The sequence below is a fragment of the Dipteris shenzhenensis genome, chromosome 17 (assembly GCF_047967505.1).
Source record: "Dipteris shenzhenensis isolate YYH24624 ecotype China chromosome 17, Dip_SZ_1.0, whole genome shotgun sequence".
NCBI classification, from domain to species: domain Eukaryota; kingdom Viridiplantae; phylum Streptophyta; class Polypodiopsida; order Gleicheniales; family Dipteridaceae; genus Dipteris; species Dipteris shenzhenensis.
The window spans coordinates 56,353,559-56,373,551 of NC_141612.1; the positions used below are offsets into that span (position 1 = coordinate 56,353,559).

Genomic DNA, 19,993 nt, shown 5'->3' on the forward strand with positions numbered 1-19,993 from the left:
AGTGCACCTCAATTAATTTTGCACTCAAATGCCTTCATTGTAAAGCCCTTATTGGCTAAATTTTTGGAATGTGCACTCTCTTGAGCCTCGTAAAGCCTCTTGGCTATTCCCGACATCATTTGTCACATAGGCCTTGTAACAACATGGAATATTGTAGTTTTATCTTTGGTGACAGTTCAAATTGCAACTAATTCAGACAATGTTTTTTATAAGCACTTTGAGTACATTTCCTGCATCATGTCTACTACTAACAACCTCAATTTTGAGGCATCTGCTAAGTTAGATGTTGGACAAATGACAAAACACAACCATTGAGTCATCTTCTATGGGAATGAATGCACAATCAGGGATAAATCCAAAGAATATCAACTAGTGGAAAAATAAGTCAAGGAAGGACACTTATTCAAAATACTAGATTCAATATCAGATTTGCATGCCATGTGAACTTAATAACGAGCGATTCCACATTCCACAATATGGAATAAGAGATATAAACATGTCATTTTTAAAAGCTTTATGCAATTGAGAAACTAAAATATGACAGTTGGCATTTTAAAACTTTAGTTTCTTGGAAAAGTCTGCAGAGCATGTTACTTCAACAAACAAAAGAGAACAAACTTTGATAAAAGCACCTCTCGAGCAAAAGGTATACTTGATTTGACACATAAATATATGGTATTATGCACAGACCCATAGCATCAATGGTTTAATTTACTACTTGACTTTCATTGACAACTACAAGAGATATTGTTAAGTCTATTTCTTGAAGAAAAAATATAAAGCCTTTCATATTTCAAAAATTCAAAGCCATGATAGAGAAACAAATAGGCAAAAAGATCAAAGTCATGAGATCAGACAAAAGAGATGAATACACGTCTTTAGTATTCATGATTTTTACAAAAGTAATGGCATTTGAAGACAGCTCAATGTGCAAATAGTTCTTAACAGAATAAAATAGCTAAAAAAAAGAATAAGACTTTAGCAGATAGTACTAATGCAATGCTCAATAAGAAGCATCTTCTATATCAATATTGGATAGAAGCAATTGCTACTATAAACCACTTGCTTAATCAGCTTTCGACTGAACCAATTCAAGGTGTAACACCTTATGAGACATTCACTAGATACAAGCCACATTAGACATCTCTGCATATTTGGTTACATAGCATATGCCTATAGATGATCATCACAAAAAGTTGGATGCTGAGTCACGTAAATGTATCATGGTTGATTACAAAGAGCAAAGCATACAAATTATATAATCCCATCAACCATATTTGGTTACATAGCATATGCCTATAGATGATCATCACAAAAAGTTGAATGCTAAGTCACGCAAATGTATCATGGTTGGTTACAAAGAGCAAAGCATACAAATTATATGATCCCATCAACCGGAAAGTCATTATCTCCAAAGATGTATTACTTCATAAATCAAAATGAAAAACATTAAATTCTTAAGAGATAACCATGTTAATTACTTAGTCACCTAAAAAAAAGATAGATAAAGAAGAGCAAGAATTACCAAAGAATGCACCAACAAAGCAACAACTCACACAATCTACCAAGAAAGCAAACCATAAGCCAGATTGACATATGCTTAGAAAGACAAAGCAATTGAGATTGAAACCACTAATTATGCTCTTATGACTATCACTATGGCTACAGAAGAGCCAATGTACTTTAAAGATACAATTAACAAGTCAGAATGACAAACTCCTATGAATGAAAAAATGAAAGCTTTATATAAAAACAACACTTAAAATTTATTTGACCTTCCATCAAAATGGATTTATAAAATTCAAATGAAAGCATTGAAAGATACAAAGCCAAACTAGTTACAAAAGAATTTGCACAACAATATAGTCAGTGACAATTCAAGAGATCATGAGACTAAGAGATTAACACAAAGATATGTATTTTTCTTTGATCAAGGTGCTATATCATGGTTGTCAAACAAGAAGCCAAGTGTTTCTTTATTTTCAATTAAAGCAAAATATAAGACACTTACAATAGGTCAATTAACTCAAGCATTAGCCAAAAAGCCAATATATCACTCCAAGACAAAGCATATTAATGCCATAAAACACTTTATCAAAGAAAGAGTATCACTTGGTAACATCATATTACAACGTTATGACAACAAAGAGAATGTTACAAGTATCTTCATCAAACCACTTAAGAAAAAGCTTTTTAAGAAACACTGACAAGCTCTTGGTTAACTCAAAGAAATGACATTTTCATTAAAGAAGGTATAATGAAATGTGATATTCAATCCTTCTTCCATTCCCCATAATCATTATCTTGAAGAAAGGCCTACTTCATGATATTGATCTTGAGGAAAGATGTCGAGGATTCATCTCAACATCATGTACTATCATATGTACATAGCACTAATTAAAAGAGTACTAAAAGGCACAAAAGAGATTTATATATATTCATTCTCTTTTACTAAATCTAGTGTACGATTAGTCATTTGTGATGTGCTCTCTAGTTGTGCCCTCTTTCCTCATCTCTACTCTTCTCCTCTCCTCTCTCCATATTTGTTTATCCCCCTCTTTTTAAAAAAACGATTACAAGTATGAAATCAACTTGGATAACTTTACATGGAAATAATGACCAAACAGTAGAAGGAGGCTTGGGCTTAACAATGGAGACAAGGAGCTTGTATTTCAAAAGGTTAAGATTTTGGTATACCCCAACAAAAATTGGACACAACTCCTCTTAAGCTCCTTATGCGGCTGATCTTGCACAAAGCTATCTGGACAAAGTCAAAAGGAAGTTATGAGAGATGCCAAATAGTTGAGGTAGCCATTTTTCTCCAAGTAATAAGGCTTTATTTTTATCCAAAAAACCTCTTCCAACACGCATACATGCTTGAGAATGATAATCCACGCATTCCACCTAGGATGCGAGATCTCCATGGAGCCAAAGTTCTCTCTAATCTTGCAACTCATAAAGGACAACAGGCAACATCAAACCTTAACGAGACTCCTAAAGGTCAATACTGTTGAAAAGGTCACCTCCCCATCTATAAGCCCCCATATGAGAAGAGCATGGGAGGATGAACCTAGGGTTTGAGTTTCTATCACATGGGCATCTGATTGGATGCCATGTGGGTAAGCATCAAAGAGATGGAGGGTACCTGGAGCTAGGATGGATCTGCAACAGCAAAAGGCGAAGCAGTAGCCAACACAAGGAACCCGAAATAAATAGCGATCACATGACGCGGTACAAGCGGATCAAGACAGCAAGATGTACGGGACAGTACGGTGCAGGACATGTGGTTGGGAAGGACCTGGTGGAGACAAGATGTGCACGGGCAAATGTGGAGTAGCAAATGTGACTGTCAGTGGGCAGAAGGCATGCCTTATATAGGCTGGACCCCTGCCTTGAATGGAGGGTCAAAGGCCCTAGAAGTTTGGGCCATAAAAGCCCCGGTGAGCCCTTATAGGACTGGACCAACCACAGACTGATCGGCCAATGTTACGCTCTAGCCGAGGTAGCATGACCTCAGAAGAATCAGTCGACATTTCCCTTAAACGATCTATTTTTATGATATATTTGTTTGCGCTTCATGTAAATGATTGGGAGGGAATTAATGTCAAGGTCCTAAGTGAGGGTTGATAGCACCAGACTAGGTAGATCTAAGGCTAAGGGCCTAATGCAAAGATTGTGCCTAGGGACAAAGGATTTAATGCATCCCAAGAGGGGTGAAATGTTGCATTAGGAAGGCCCTATATGGATGACATGTGGCATCTAGATCTATCTAGGGAGATGGGGCTTGTTGAGGCTAGTGAGAGAAGAGAAAGATTTTCACGTATGCTTTTGAATGGGAATTCTCTGTCTACTAGTTCGCTTCAACAGGATTTGACTGGGAGGATATTCATGGTGCTGCTCCCGTGATCTGCAGTAGGAATAGATAGTTGTGGTATGTGTAATAGCCAGTCTGCTGCAGGCTGGTCAGTTTTTTCAGCAAGGCCCTAGGCCTATAAAAGGAGAGGCTCTTGCCTCATTTCAGCATCCAACAGTGCAGCTTCCAACAGAGCAGAAAGGAGCAGCAGAGCACAACCCTTGGGGCCTACATCCAGAAGCTGAAGGAGTACCAGTGTTGCTGCAGACTTAGCTCAGTGTGAGGCTGAGACCTTGGCTGTCTTCCAGGGCAGCAAGGAGCTGAGGTCAAAGGACGAAAAGTCTACAGAAGCTCCAGGTGGAGCACGCGGACTCGAGTCTAGAGATAGCCAGCTGATAGGAGGAGGACCTTGTGGTAAGATTAGAGGACCACACCATTGGTGGGACTCTAGATCTCTCTCTCTTGTATTGTGTCCATAGTTTTGGACGGAAATATATATTTTGGTGGTTTCTCTATCTGGCCAGTTCATTGTCTATTGATGAGTCTGCACATCTATTGAATGCACATAAGTAAAGAAGTTTGTGATTCCACACCCCACACCACACACTGTGTGAGCTCCTGGGCATTACTATAAGTCTTCCGCTGTGCGTACCCTCTGTTGGGTATTTTCTAACAAGTACTCTGTGGCATTTCCTCTTGCTCATCCTAGTGAACCAGAAGCTGGATGAGTGTCAGGTTTCGTTGTGATGGAACTTTCTCTCTTTTAATATAAGACTTTTCCGCCCAAAAGCAAAAAAATCTCTCCAAAGATTTCCTAATTTCTGCCAAAAGAAGCCATAGCTGTCCAGTCCACCCACGTGGGCCATTCATCCTACCCTATCAAAAATTGCAACATGATTGCAAAAGGAACCAAGAGTACAAGTTCTTTTACCTAACAACAACAAATGATCCAACTTCTCTTTGCAATCCTCTGAGAAGGCGGCAACATTCAACACAGAAAAATCAATATTTTGTATAACACATTCAACACAGAAATAGGTATCCAGTCTGCTACCATTCTTTGGGATATGAGGGATCAGATTGAGTATTTCCTGCTACTCCCGCACGACAGAAGGCTCTAACCATATCTATATAAACACTCTTGAGGCAAATCCCAAAACCGAATGTAAATTTCAATTGTCAACCCATCCAGACCCGAAGAACTGCCCAATACTACAGAAGTGAGTTCATGAATGGCTGCTACTAATAAGAAGCACAAAGAAAGACCACTTGTCAATGTGGCACAGACCCACCATCGAAGCTCAAATTCGTGGCTTGCAAGCACAATGGAAATGCTGTCGTCTTCATGAGAGACTGCCAAAGTTAATACATGAAGAAATGTTTGTCTGCATATCTTAGAACTGCTGCCGGTGTTTATATGCAGAGACAAAAATGGTCCTTATGGAAGTAATCTAACAGAACACATTTCGCTCACACAAGCGTTCACACTTCAGGTGGTTCCATCTCATGCATACATGATTCTAGGGGTTTTGCATGACTGCATGCAGTTGTTTCTCCTGCTCAGATGAGATGATGCTTCTCGAGCTCGAGGGTAATTTTTGCAGGGTAGAGAATCACACAACTCACAATTCTCCAGCTTTGTAATTGGCACGAGACGCATCTCGGAAACATTCAAGGGGCTAGAGCTGTTGTCATTGAGATCCAGGTAACGAGAAGGCCAATGTCCAGCTACTTACCGTTAATTGCTCACAGCTTGGATTTGCAATTGTCGCAAGGGCTTGTACCAACCCGGCAGTTGGTGCTATTTACCATCAATTGGACACAGCTTGGATTTGCAATTGTCGCAAGGGCTTGTACCAAGCCGGCAGTTGGTGCTTTTAAAATTCTCGCCGAAGTGTTCAAGCAGCATTTCTCGTCTGCAACGGACCTGACGGTCACAAACACAAAAACGCATTGATGAAATAAGAAGACAAATCTACTCAAGCATCTTCTGTACATCATGCACATGCCGAAATGTGTGCAAAAAACTCTTACCATTATGGTTACCCTAAATTTAGCAAAGGTTACTTTGAGGAAAGAAAGGCCACACGATCACTCCATTCGTAAGGAAGAGAAAGATGCAGGTGAAGAAAGCAGAGTGAGACCGACCTTCTCGGCGCAGTATGCCTGCATTTTGCGCGCCTGTTCCATCCCCCACTTGAAACGATTGCCCCTGACTCCTTGCGCAGTCCGGAGCATGCACACAATCCGACTGAAATCCTTTTTCGTATAAAGGATCATGCAAACGGATGATAGATCATCTCGTCCAGCTCTGCCTGATTCTTGATAGTAGCTTTCGACTGCCTTTGACATGGAATTGTGGATGACAAACCGCTGCAAACATATTTCAGGTTCAAGAACGCATAATTTCCGTGAAATGAGACGGGCCGAGACATCATGGATGACTCAAAATGACGATTCTCCTCTCTACTCGTCCGTACAGCAGAAAGCTTGCATGTGGATGACTTACGACATCAGCTTTGTCGATGCCCATCCCGAAGGCAATCGTTGCACACACCACTCGCGCATCTCCGTTCTGCCAATTCCGCTGCACAGTCATTCTCTCACGACCAGACAAGCCGGCATGATAGTACATCGTTGGAATCCGGAACTTGTCGTTCAGATAGTTGCACACGTCCATACACTCGTTTTTTGATAGGCAATACACTATCCCGCACTGACCGTTGAAGCGACCTTGTATAATCTGACCCAGCTGCTTAAACGGATCCTGCTCCTTGATAACGACTTCGTACGTGAGGTTGGGTCGATCGAAGCTAGCTTCCAGCACAAGAGCGCGAGGTATACGTAGGATCTTCATGACTTCCTGCAAATTTTTCGACAGACGAGTCATTTGAAGCTATTCTGATCAAATTAATCAGATGCCAGATAAGATTTTACCTGCCGAACTGGTTGAGTGGCGGTGGCTGTGAGAGCCATGAGGGGGACGCCTGGAAATTGCTGTTTCAAAGCTCCAAGAGCTTTGTAGTCTGGTCTGAAGTCGTGCCCCCATTGACTGCCAGAAGATCAAGAATGCAAAGAATTCGTAAAAAATCCGTCGATTCTGCTAGCACCTCGCTCACTTTGCGGTTCTATCAACTACAGATTTGGGAGTAAAGTCCCTCTTCCCGCACTAATACGATCGGATCTATTCGCCATTACCTAACGCAATGAGCTTCATCTATGACAAATCGAGCCAACTGTCCCTGCACAAGTGAGCAGTTTTCTGTAATCAATAGCTTGGTTTCCCAGCAGATGCTCTAGCTAAAAGAAGAGGAAGAGCCGCTCACGTACTCTTTGCTGCAGCTCCTGTAGCATGGCTTGAAAAGATGGGCTTCCTGCAATTTTCTCAGGCGTGACGTAGAGCAGTTTGCACGATGGCCTCGCCTTCCTGGTGGATATGACAAAATAGAACGGGTGAATTCTGATCACGCAGCTGGTCCTGCACAAGATCAAAGCAGAGACAATGGGGAAGCAGCTTGCTTGCCTGAGCTCGCGAAGCACCGCCATGGCTTGCGATGAGTTCTGCTGAGAGCTCAGGAACGTCGCGGGAATGCCGAACTTTTCCACAAGCGCAACCACCTGATCTTGTATGAGAGAAAGCAGCGGAGACACCACCACGGTCACCCCTCGAGACAGCACTGCGGGCAGCTGGGGAATCAACCCAGCGATTAGCAGCTTCCATAGTCGATCTTCGACCTACAAAATTGCGATGATGGATTCAATCTCTGGCTCCCGTACCTGGTAGCACAGACTCTTGCCGCCTCCGGTAGGCATCAAGATGAAGCAATCTTTGCCCGCCATGGTCGCTTCGCAGGCCCTGCGTTGAAGAGGACGAAATGTGCCATGCCCAAACACTGCCAAATTGGCCAGATCGTAATCGTCCAAGTCCTTTAGCTGCTCGAATGTGGGAGCTCTGCTTTCCGCGATTGAACTAGGCCGCTGAGTTTCGCGAGCTTTTTGGAAGAAGGAGGCGAGGGAGCCGTCTTTCTTCCGATCGTTCACCTGCGGAATATATCTGAGCTGCAGAACTTCCACAAAACCGAACGGCGAACGCAATTCTTCAAAAATTCTCACCTGTCCATTCACAGAAGGATGTGATCCCTTACTCGCAGAGCCCTTTCCCTTCTCCCCTGCTGCATCCAGTTTGTCTGCGGTGCCCCGAGTTGAGAACGGGATGGCAGGTTTCTCGATGATGAGAACGTCATCGCTGTCGCTGGAATCCACCTCTGGAGCTGAAGGAATCGGTGCTTGATTTCGCACTGTGGCGTTCTCTGGGCTATCTGCATAGATAACCTCATCATCATCGCGATAATCTTCGTCGGAACTGTCTCCTGCAGCAGTGCCCTCGTTCTCCTCGTCTTCGTCGCCGACGGAAGCGCTGTCTGGCTTATCATTGCGCGCATTAGCTTCCCAGCATTCGAAATCCCAATCTTCTCCCGTGTTCTTATCACGCAGGGGAGCTTCGAAAACTGGCGTATCCCAATCTTCTTCTCCCTGAGTAGCATCTGCAAGCCTGGCCAAGAAGTCATCACCGCAGTGTTCTACAGTGAGGAAATCCTTCCCATCCTCCCCTGCCACAAAACCAGCCGAGCGAGCTTCATCAGGCTAATCGAGGGGAAATAATAGGGAAGCATAAAAATGAGTGTGGTAGCAAGCTCACCGTAGAGATGTGCCAGCTGCTGGAGGCACGCTCGGGCGACCTCAGGATCAAATCCGAATTCAGAGGCGAGGCTAAGGAGTCTGGCTTTCTCAAGATGAGGATCAAAGCCCATGTCTACCTAATAACTTGTTTCAGGCTCGCCTAATAGATTACTGAGCTTCATCGAAATCTCCTCTCATCGTTTGGTTTCCCAAGCACAGAATTACTTCTTCCCTCTGAGTCACCTCCTCTCTTCTCTATCTCAACGGGTCTCTCAATCTCTCTGTCTTCTTCTTCTTCTGCCCTCCCTTCTTTGCTTTTGAACGGAGTGAGTGAGTGAATGGCTTTTCCCGCCCTCCTTTTGCGGACTGCATTAAATTTGAGATGCATAAGGCCTGCCGTTTATATTAGGGACTGGTCGGACCAGTAAATGAAGTTTGTCAGATCTATTATTTTTATTGTAATTGTTTGTCTAGAGTGGATCCATGTATAGTAGTTGGTTGATTAATTAATTGAGTGAAATAATTTTGTTTCATGAAATGGAATAGTTTTTTGTTGTTGTTCAAATTATTGATGTTGATGTTGAAATTTCCTATAATTATTGTTGTTGTGTCATTGATTATTGAATAATGGAGGTTGTTTTTATAACATGTTGCAATCCCTACTCCGTGGTACTTTTTCAAGCATGTGAAGCCTGGCAAAGTTATTGGTGTTGTTGTTTTGTTATGTAATTCTTGAAGGGAGAGGATTGCAGCACTTAGTAGACTTTTGTCGTTCACTATGTTTATGTAATGTGAGGTTAAGGCTCTTATATTTAGTGATTGCAATGTCATGAGTTATTGGTCTTTCATAGATAAGTTTTTTTGAATAGCATTCCATTGTTTTTGTGTTTTTAATCTTTCCATATCTTTTAAGACGTTGTTGTCTACTTTGATGTGTTTGTGTTGTAATGGCTTGATGATGTAAAGGTTCTCGGGGTTTCTTATACGTGATAGTGATGTGTATGTTAATCCGTGTGACTTTATGTTTGATGGATCAAATGCAAGTTGATCCATTGTCAGGTCCTTGAGAATGGTGGATCGTTCTAGCTGTTGCTGGGAAATTGTGTACGTGTAATTGAATTGAGGTTGTTCTTGCCAATTTGGAATTCTCTTGTGATTTGGAGTAATGTTGTCCATTGTTTTGGAATTTGAGCATTGTAAAGAATCGAGTTGTTGATTCGTGTTTGTCTTCCTATGGATTGATTGTTGAATAAGATCCAAACAACTTATTGTTCATTTGTTATGTTTAAAGTTTTGAAAATACCGTCTGCGCCGTTTACTAGACCATCAAGGATGCCTAGATTTCTTGAGCATATTTCATTAGTTGGAGTTTTTGTTGTAGCCCTCTTGTGTTTGTTGGATTTGAACATATTGTTATTGTCTTGCTGCATGTCTTGTGGTGTTTGTCTATTGCTTTAAGAATATGTGCACTTCTTTGAGTAAGTGGAATACCTCATCATTATGAGCGTCTTTGGATGCATTGGTGTAGAATAAGTGTGGTACACTTTCTTTTCAAGGTGCTTGTCTATGATATTTTTCGTTAATGTATGCTATGTCGTTTTCTGTATGTTCCCCTATTCGTATCCTATTTAGTATTTCAATGTATTTGGAATTGTCTTGACGCATTGGTTTTGTTAATTCATATTGCAAGACATTGTCTTTCCAAAAAGAAGTTTGCATAGTTGATTGGTTGACAAATAGCCACGAATCCTCAGTGGGTGGCACAAGTCGCCACAAAGTAGAATATCAACACCTCCAAAGGATTCGTTGTGGTTGTGCTTGATTTCACAAGGCCGCATATCAGTTGTGCAACTAGTGTGGAATGGCCTATCAGAGATACTTCATCAAACACAACTAGTTGAAGATCTTTGTAGAGTATCGAAAGTTCTTGTAATTTTTCACTAGAAAGACTTGTGTAGTGCGATGCCATTAGAGGGAGATGTAATGCTGCATGTATTGAGATTCTACCAATGTTGAAAGGAGCTTTTCTAGTATATGCTAGGAGTAGAACCTTTGGTGAGTCTATGTTATGTGTTTCTTTGTGGGAGTAATTTTGTAACAATGCTTGTACTATTGTTAGAAGTGTGAATGTTTTCCCTATTCCAGGATTTCCTGTCGAAAATAGGTGAAATGATTGTGATTCAAAAGTCCTTTTTTTAAGCATTATGTCTTCTACAATTAAACGTTGGGTTGTGTTTAAGCTTTTGAAGTTATTGTAGTAATCATTATTTGGTGTCATTATATGTTTCTTGAAAGTGAAATGAGGATGTTGTTTGCTTTTTGGTTGATTGGGCATGTCTATTGCAATGTCATATTTCTCAATGTTATTGTTTGCGCCAATATTTGATGTGCTTGTATTTGTATAATTACTTGTTGAATTTTCCATTATTTTGGGAATTAATTTCTTAGGAAATGATAGTTCTTCACAGAATTTGTCCTTGAACATACTTAGTGGAGAAAAACCTTCTGAGGGTGCAACTTCAATAGTTTCACCTTCGAAATCGACCACTTGTTGACTTGTATATATTCCATGCACAAGTGTATCAGTTAGAAAGTCTTCTTCCTCAAGTTGTTGGACTTCGTCTTCATTTTTTTCATCTAATATGTGTTTTGCTTGTACGATTTGAACATGTTTCTCCCAAAGATGATTGATATGAACGTTGTTTTCTTGGTACAACGGAGTTGACAAGAGTTCTTTTAGTGCAAGCATTGTATAAGTTGGGCGTATGATTCCACTTACATAATTATGTTTAAAAGATAGCTTCCTTTATATGGCCACTGCAACAGTAGCATGGTCATCCAAGAACCTTGGCAACACTTGTTGTGCTCTATCAACATCGGCAAAAATGTTGACAATGCTTCCATGAAGTCCATATTGCCCTTCATATGATAATTCTCGTATTTGAGCAAAAGGTATTCTAATTGATACCAATCTTGCTTCTATATCAGTAAGGTCCATTGTAAATGTTGTTTTTTTATTCATTCTCATGTTCTTTAAAGATAATAGAGGAATTTTGTTGGTTTTCACATCCTTATAGCAAAGTGTACATAATAGTTTTTCCTTTGATTGTGTCATTGTTATGTCAATTCCATTGGTTTGGAGAAATATACTCATTTCAGGTTTTATTTTCTTCATCTTGCCTCGAAATTTCAAAGAACCACAACATTTGCATGGGAAGCTTGGAGTGTCTAATAATTTTTTAAAGTATTGTTGTTCATACAAAACTTGATTTCTTTTTCTCTTCTCTCCTTTCTTTTGTTTATGTGTGTTTGCAATATGGAGATTGTAGCAGATGCAATAGGTTGCAAAATAATTGCACGTAATTTGTACACTTTGTTTAATATTGCTTATGGAGTGTGTACTATGTTCAAAGAATGTTTATTGAATAGAGTGCAAATCTCTCTAGCGGGAAATTTTGGATTTTGTAGTACAAGTTCTTTTAGAAGCAAGTCATCATTAGAAGACCAAACATTATATGCACGCGTTTCATTCAAATGAATCAATGGAGTAATTGTGCAAGGATAGGTTGACTCATTTAGAAGCATTGTGTTTGCATTTTTTCTATTGTTTTTGCCAATGTTCATTTTTCTAGAAAGCTTTAATCCATTGTAAATGAATATTGAAAAGGACTTTCAAACATTGTATAAAAACGTTGAAGAATGTCCACTACCAATTCACATGATGATGCAAAATTGAGTAATACCTTTTCTATACTTTCATTTGTGAATTTCATGTTTTTTTGAATTGAAGCAAACATCATCCATGGTGATTTTGATGCTTCCACCTTCAACATTATGTTGTCTAACATTGTTTGAAGAAGTTGCTCATATGTAAAATTAGGAAAGAAATGTAATACACACATGAGAATATTTGTATTAAATGGATTAGAAAGAATGAATGTTGGATTCATTGCAAAGTGTTTGTCTTCTAGCAATTTTGTCAAATCCATTTTGTGAATTCTAAATTTACTACAAGTGTAAGAATACACAAATTCAAGGGGAAAATATATGAAAGATAGGAAAGTGGAAGTAATATTTCAATAGAAAGCAAATTACATCAAGCATTTGGTTCAAATGCAATTACAAATTCAGAGCTATTGATGGTAAAGCTCCCACTAGGCTTGGTAGTCTTGAGTTTGCTTCTTGCCATCATCAAATTTTGCTCATACAATTGGATGAATGGCAAAGACAAGGCTAGGACAATGTCCACATATTGGCCTCTTATGTGAACAGAAACTTGTCTTCCTCCACGCTGTATGATATCTCTAGTGAGGGAAGACACTTGTTCAATGTTTTGGGGACTTTTGCAAGAATAGCAAAATGGTCGAAGTGGATCTCTACTAACATGCAAAATGCAAAATGCCAAACACCTGCAAAAGCAAAAACTTGTGAGCTTTAATTTTGAATATGTTGATTGTGTTTGTAAAAGCAAGCTATTCACATTTGTTCCATATCCTAAATGTGAAATTTGGCTCGTAAAATGTCTTCAAATCATCTCTTGTTGAATCATCAGCTACTTCAACCAAAATAGTAAAGTCGAAAGCACAAGTGGTTCCCTTTGCCTTCAAGAAAAATACATTCTTTAGAACGTACATAACCACGCCGTCTTCATTGAATTCTTGGATGAGTTGAGTAAGAGTTGGTTTCCTTTCATTTTCAAAGGACAATTGCAATATACATACACAATGTAAAACAAAGTAAAGTAAGAGAATGTTGACACCATAAACAAATAAGAAAGTGAAAAGAGATGTGGTCTAACTCACCGCAGCTCTATCCTTGTCTCGAGGTCCATCTGCTAACAATAATTTGATCACCCATACCCTCCTTGCTTGCAACTTTAATTATAACAATAGCAACTGTGCCCATAACATTTGAGATAGAATAGTTGTCGAAGTTGATCATGTCAGAGGCCCATGGAATATAAGTGCATAATGGATGATTGGGCAACAAGCGAAGATTGCCATCAAAGGGTTCACCCCTAATGATGCATGTAGTAGCATCAAGTAGTAAGGAGAACTTTAATGTACCACCTTCACTTATTCCCCTTGGTACCACAGTTGCCCCTTCTATTCTATAAAATTCACCAACTTGCAAGATATTTACAAATTGATGAATGTAGGCATTTGGGACAAGTAATGTCACTGTATGGCTACAATATTTGTCTGTAAGATCTCCTTTTAAATAAGTGGGGTACTTTGGATTATGGACTTTGTAGGTCCCATATTTGCATAAAAGCTTTCCTTCAAAAACGAATCTATGGGGAGCACAATCAAATAATTGAGTGATGCTTAAAGAAATCAAGGAATTGCCTCCACCCACAAATTTTTCATTTGAAGGGATGATCGCTTTTGTAAGCGATGGATTGAGAGGAGAGGGGACAAAAGTAGTAGCCTCATTGCATGCTTTGTAAGAATTTACTTCATCAAGCTCTTCTTTGCATATGAGTTGTTTGCTAGCTGAAAATACAAGTATGCATAAAATGAGTTTCTAAAGATGCAACAAATTTACTTCAATGGACATTCAAATTAGCAAATAATAACTATTTAGTTGTTCTTTTTTGTAAAGTTTATCAAGAAGAATACCATTGTAATTATTAAGATACTCATTGTAGTACATCGAAATTTTCCAATAAATTTCAAACTACAAGGGGAAACAAAGTTCACGATACCACAACAAATAGACCAAATGTTTTACATAAATTACTTTCATGATCAACATATGACAACATTTGCAAAAGGAAATAAGAAATTCATCAAATGTGACTCAATCAGAGTCGATGTTTATAACATTCTTAAAAGTTATTTTAGGTTCTGCTGCCTTCTCCTCCAATTTCCTCTCATATTTTACTTTAGATTTCTGTTGGACATGAGTGGTGATTGTGGAACTAAAACTAACATACTCCGGATAGTCACGTACTAGTTTTTTCACTGTTAAGAAAGAAAAGAAGAACTTATCAAGACACAATATAAATTAATATGGTAAGAAAAAAAAACACAATGTTTACCTTGAGCATATGCTTCTTCAGCAACTTCCTGAAATGAATGCTTCAAAGAGTGTCGTGGACTCTTCTTGATGGGAGAATGCTTGAGCAAACTTTCCTTAGGAGGCTTGCTAGCGTAAGCGTAAAGTAAAGGCATTGACTTTGGAGAAGGTGGTGATGCACTCTTATCCATGTAAGAGCATTCCGAAGCTATAGGACGACCTATGCCAAAATAAGCAAAAAATAATTTGTACAAGGTTGTGCTTATACACATTGTAAAAGAACAATGTATTAAATTATTGTGAATAGATACTAAATTTATGAACGAATGCACAAATAGCAAGATCAGGAGACAAGAATAAAATTACGTGCAAGAAAAACATGAATATCGCAGAGAAGGCATGCGGGGGGCTCCTATGCGACTCAACTTTTGGGGGGTTAACGATTCAAGTTGCAAGCAACAAGGGTTAGGGGCGACTTGGAAGCGAGTCAACTTTTCCTAACTTATGGCAAAGGCAGTGACAAAGAGGCAAGCCAAGATTATTATGCGCCTTGGTTTTTTGATACGTGAGTGCACAAGCAGTGCGATGGGACAAGGCAATGGAACCAATATGAACTACGGGAGGGCAGTAGCAGAATGAATTATGGAAGGATGGGTAAATGAAGTGCAAGCCATAGAAAATGCCACGTGCAGAGAAAGTTGTTTCGTAGGTCCCACAAACAGGAAGAACAAAGCAACTGAGGGAAACGATTTCGTTAAAATGGAAGTTGAAAGAAAACAATACAGCTTTCGTTCTTTGACTTGGGCTTAATGTATGAGTAGGAAAGTGACAAAGATGGACGATGGAAGCAAGTACATCTTTTGTTCCTACAACTAAGAGAATGCGTTGAGTTGCTGAGAATGAGCACTAAAATGTACACATAGACCCAAGAGAATGCCTTCAATGTGTTCCTGATGGCCCAGAACAGAGCACAAAACAATAGCTATCCCTTTGCTTTCATTCGCTCCAATTGGGCTCATCATATACAACAAAAGTGTACAAAAGCAAAATACTGTGACTGCTATCACCAGTAATACTATCTATAACAGATTTGCCGTTTCCAGTATCGCCCTCGCTTCGATCGGAAAGCTTATCAGAAGTGGGATTAATAGGCGACTCCAAAACCTGAGGGCATGCCTTAGCAAGTCCTGCACAATATGTAAAACTTTGTGAGAAATAAAGAAGAAGAATGAAGAAAGGAAGGAAGGACGATCAAAAGAAAGAAAGACGAAAATGATAGGCACCCTTTGCAAATGCCCTGCTATCCGTGTCCATAAAGTGGGTGGACGCTTCTACTCCTGCCATTCGCGTTATTTAAGATCATGTGCAAGTTGGAAGACTCCGAGACTTAGCCTCTCCAATTTATACAATAGAGGTAAGGTCCAAGATCATGGATGACGACAAATAATAATCATCACAACATATCGTAGAGATATTTGACGCAGATTGCCAGTGGTGCAAGTCATTGAGCAACTAAAACCTTATTCAATCACAATTACTTGACACTAATTCGGTGCAGGGCTTGACGACAGAAATCAGCCGTAACAAACAAAGCCAGCAAAAGAGAATTAGTCACTAACGAAGATACTGAAATGAATGACAAAATCTACCTGATGAAGTATACTTACATCATATCATCGAAAATATTCCATAATCAGCCATAACAAAAACAGGTAGATGTAGAGAATTAGCCACAATGAATGATAAAATCCACCCACAGAAGTCTAGATGGATCAAATCGGCGCATATATCCCATAATAATAATCATCAAAAAGCAATTAATCATTAAGAGCAGAAGCATTAGACATTAAGCGTAGATTAATTGATAGAAGACGAGGTCTGTTGGAAACCTTGCTACACACTTCGTACTCGTGAACAAACCCTTCGGATCAAATCGTTGGTTTCTCACCCTCAATTGATCATAATTTTGGCCGAACAATGATTGATGCCAGTTGGGATCGTTGTAGTCAGTGAGTGGATAAAAGATTAAGAATTCCCTTTGCACTACTTGCACTGGCTACCCTGCTCCATCCTAATGTTGCATGTCAGATACTACAGCTGTAAAGTGAATTCTGGGAGGAATACTCAGAATGCCGATGGAAGAAGCAGATGAAGACGAAACGAAGTGATCGAGCAGAAATACCGCAACGACCCTTGTACTGGCTTTGTGGTATTGCAGTTGTAGTCTGGAGGTGAATACTCAAAATGTAGCGAAGCAAACCGACATCCACGAATGGAGCTCATGGAGGAGACAATACCCACTGAGCATGCAAACTGGACGAACAACGCTAACCCATGCATCATGAAAAGAGCGGTTGCCACGTTGAACTGCAGTTGTAGCAGCACTGATGACCACCACATGGAATTGACAGCTCCTGCAACGTCCAATCAAAAAATAACAACTAAAATAATTTAAAAAAATGTTCAATTTCTACTTTGCAAAAATGGAATCATCCCTAAGGCTACCGCCCAGGGCAGGCCAAAAATAAAATCATTCTTATTATTCATGCTCTTTTTAAGTGTTAATTTGTGGTTGGTGCACTTGTAGAGTATTTATGACTTTTGGGCCATTGGCATTTACTCCTCTTTGCACAGTCTTAATCTCCTTCTTCCTCAGACCTACAATTTTATGCATTTCACTAAGTCAAAGCCACTACACAACAGTTGGGAGTACCTTGTACATATGCAGTGACTTGATAGAGACTTAAAAGTTTTTGACTCTCATGTGCATTGATTGTATATACACAGACATAGAGCAGAAAGGGAGACCGCTGCCACATCATCTAAAAGCCACATCAATCCCTCTTTTTTACCCCTCTCTACACCTTTCTACATTCTAAGCTTCTCTATAAAAAAATAAAAATCCCAAGGCCCATATCATTTTCTTCTCTAAGCCTCACCAAAAGCAAAGAAGAGGAAAAGCGGAATTTCAAAGTTCGAGATCGAGTGAAGTGAAAGAGCGGAATTAAAAGGTGAGTCCATGAATTAAAGAAAGCAAGATGACTTCGAAGACAAATCCAATGCCTTGAACAAATATCAGGAAAGTGCGCATCGCCATTTTCTCTCTGATATAAAGCGTTTTGCTTTATTATTTCTAGAAAATACACGTCTTTAAAATGACAACTCCAGAAAGGGATGATATGATTAGGGGGACCGAGAAAAGGGCTAGAAAGGGAAAAGCAATAGTTGGAGAGGAAATACATGAGGAGGTACAAACTGAAACTTAAGAGGATAATGTGGAAATGGAGGATATAGACTACGGTGATTATGGAATTCCATATACGGAATTCACTAAACTTGAAACTCGAATGCAAAATATAGAAACATAACTAGGAGTTATCAGTGATACACTAAAAAACCCTAGCTAAAGCTATAACTAAGCTAGCCGATTCTCAATCGGTAGCTATTATTGAAAAATCACGATTCATCCTGATCAAGTTGAGAGGTCCACCTCTCGACTTAGACAAATCTCGAACATCCTTAAGGACTTAAAACCACCAATTTTCAATGGGGAAGAAAAGGAGCATAATAAAGATGCGATTAATACGTTCTTGCAAAAGTGGCAAGACTTCCATCGACTCAGGAATACTCCTCCTAAAAATCAAGTCGTGGAAGCAAGTCTTTCCCTTGGAAATAAAGCCTATAAATGGTGGACCGAGCCTCAGGGAAAGTGATAGAATTCCTAGGTATTGGATTGAGTTTGAACAAGCCCTCCTAAAAGAGTTTTTATCGGAAAGTGAATTAGAAAGAGTGTGGCTTGGGACAATTGTACTATGGGTAAAAACATTCTAGTCCAGTACAGTCCAGTACATAGAGAATTATAAGGAGGCAGTCCTTAAGCTGAAGGGAATTAATGAATTCCAAAAGATAAGGGCTTTCGTGAGAGGTCTGAAAGACACTTATAAGGTTGAGGTGAAAAGAAATTCCCCTAAAGCCTTTGAGAAAGCCATTATGTATGCCCAAATATACGATGATACGATGGGGAAATTCAGAGTTGGAACTTCAGAGCAAACAAGTTTTGTTTCAAAGTTTAATTAATTTCCCAATTTGAAAAGGAAGGAGTACTTCAAGAAGGAGTTTCCTTAGGCACCACTTAAGAAACCTCAAACACAAAATTATCCTCTCTTGAAGAAAGAGGATTATGAAAGGGCCAACAAGAAAATATTTGCTTCAAATGTTTGGGTAAAGACCATGTTGCTTGGAATTGCCCTAAAAATAAACAAGCAGGAGCTAAAGCCCCAAATAGACCTCCACAAAAACAAGTTTTATTTCAAAGTTCAATAAATTTCCCAATTTGAAAAGGAAGGGGCACTTTAAGAAGGAGGTTCCTCAGGCACCACCTAAGAAACCTCAAACACAAAATTATTCTCTCTTGAAGAAAGAGGATTATGAAAGGGCCAGGCAAGAAAATATTTGCTTCAAATGTTTGGGTAAAGACCATGCTTCTTGGAACTGCCCTAAAATTAAACAAGCGAAAGCTAAAGCCCCAAATAGATCTCCACAAAAACAAGTACATGCGATGCAATTGTTGCCGCTTAATGGTACTAAAAAGTATGCTAAGGTAGAGGTCTATCATGAGGATAGCACCCACGTGTGATGTCTATCATCGCGGCAATGTGGCAACCCACCTTTGGTCCTCAGGATTTAATGAGGATGCATGGAAAATTTAAGGGGCAAAGAGTAAGAGTGATGGTCGATGGTAGTGCAACACATAATTTCTTGAACTAGTTAAGAAATTAAAATTGCCTGAGAGTCCTAGTGCCCATAAAGATGGAGAGAGGGAGAGATATAATTACAAATCCTAGGGAGAGAGAGAGAGATACAGAGAGATTTAGGAGTCGAGAGAGAGAGAGAGAAAGTAAAGAGAGTTTTATATATTTACATGTTTTATATTATACTTTTAAAAAATTATAAAAGAGTGAATTTATGGTTTGTTTTGAAGGTGAGATAATATTTTTATATATATTCATCTTTTAAATTGAAAAATGTTAACTTTTCTTTAAATACTTGTTCTTCATTTATCTCACATGCAGGTTTAGCCTCTACATCAAAACCCCTTCTTTTGCATATTTAAGCCTCTTAAACCCGAGCACATTAAAATGAACACAGAAAAAGAAATTATTTATTGCTTTTCTTCGCTTCGACGGTTGGTTTAGCATAGTTTAGCATAGATTAGATTGCCTTAGAGGAGAGACAATTCTCCAAGTTGCCAATCGAAGCCATGCTCAAATTTTTCTAACTAGTTCCTAATCATTGTCAGTCCCTTCGCTCACATGCGGTTTAACACTCATAACATGCTATTAAATAAGACCTTTTACCATTTACTAAGAAGTTTATCAGTGGGCAGATTGCATGAGCAGATATCAATGGACAGATTACATATATCAGTGGACAGATTAC

At 39.3% G+C, this 19,993-nt stretch overlaps 2 protein-coding genes across 3 annotated transcripts; both read right to left on the reverse strand.

The window, feature by feature from the left end:
• Positions 1-5,058: 5,058 nt before the first annotated feature.
• RECQI1 (RECQ helicase l1) lies at positions 5,059-8,821 on the reverse strand. Of its 2 annotated transcripts, XM_087388358.1 has the most exons (10): positions 8,553-8,821; positions 7,967-8,463; positions 7,631-7,894; positions 7,377-7,540; positions 7,184-7,280; positions 7,052-7,095; positions 6,791-6,905; positions 6,363-6,716; positions 6,002-6,226; positions 5,059-5,780 (listed from the first exon to the last, which is right to left on the reverse strand). In XM_087388358.1, the coding sequence occupies exons 1-10, from the start codon at positions 8,662-8,664 to the stop codon at positions 5,655-5,657; spliced, it is 1,998 nt and encodes a 665-aa protein (XP_087244484.1). In that variant the 5' UTR covers positions 8,665-8,821; the 3' UTR covers positions 5,059-5,654. The 2 variants fall into 2 exon arrangements, with proteins under 2 accessions (XP_087244484.1, XP_087244483.1); XM_087388357.1 differs by having other exon boundaries at positions 7,184-7,540.
• A 5,514-nt stretch (positions 8,822-14,335) lies between these two features.
• LOC147892341 (uncharacterized) lies at positions 14,336-16,125 on the reverse strand. Its single transcript, XM_087388603.1, has 4 exons — positions 15,838-16,125; positions 15,631-15,741; positions 14,577-14,774; positions 14,336-14,499 (listed from the first exon to the last, which is right to left on the reverse strand). The coding sequence occupies exons 1-4, from the start codon at positions 15,896-15,898 to the stop codon at positions 14,336-14,338; spliced, it is 534 nt and encodes a 177-aa protein (XP_087244729.1). The 5' UTR covers positions 15,899-16,125.
• Positions 16,126-19,993: the final 3,868 nt, after the last annotated feature.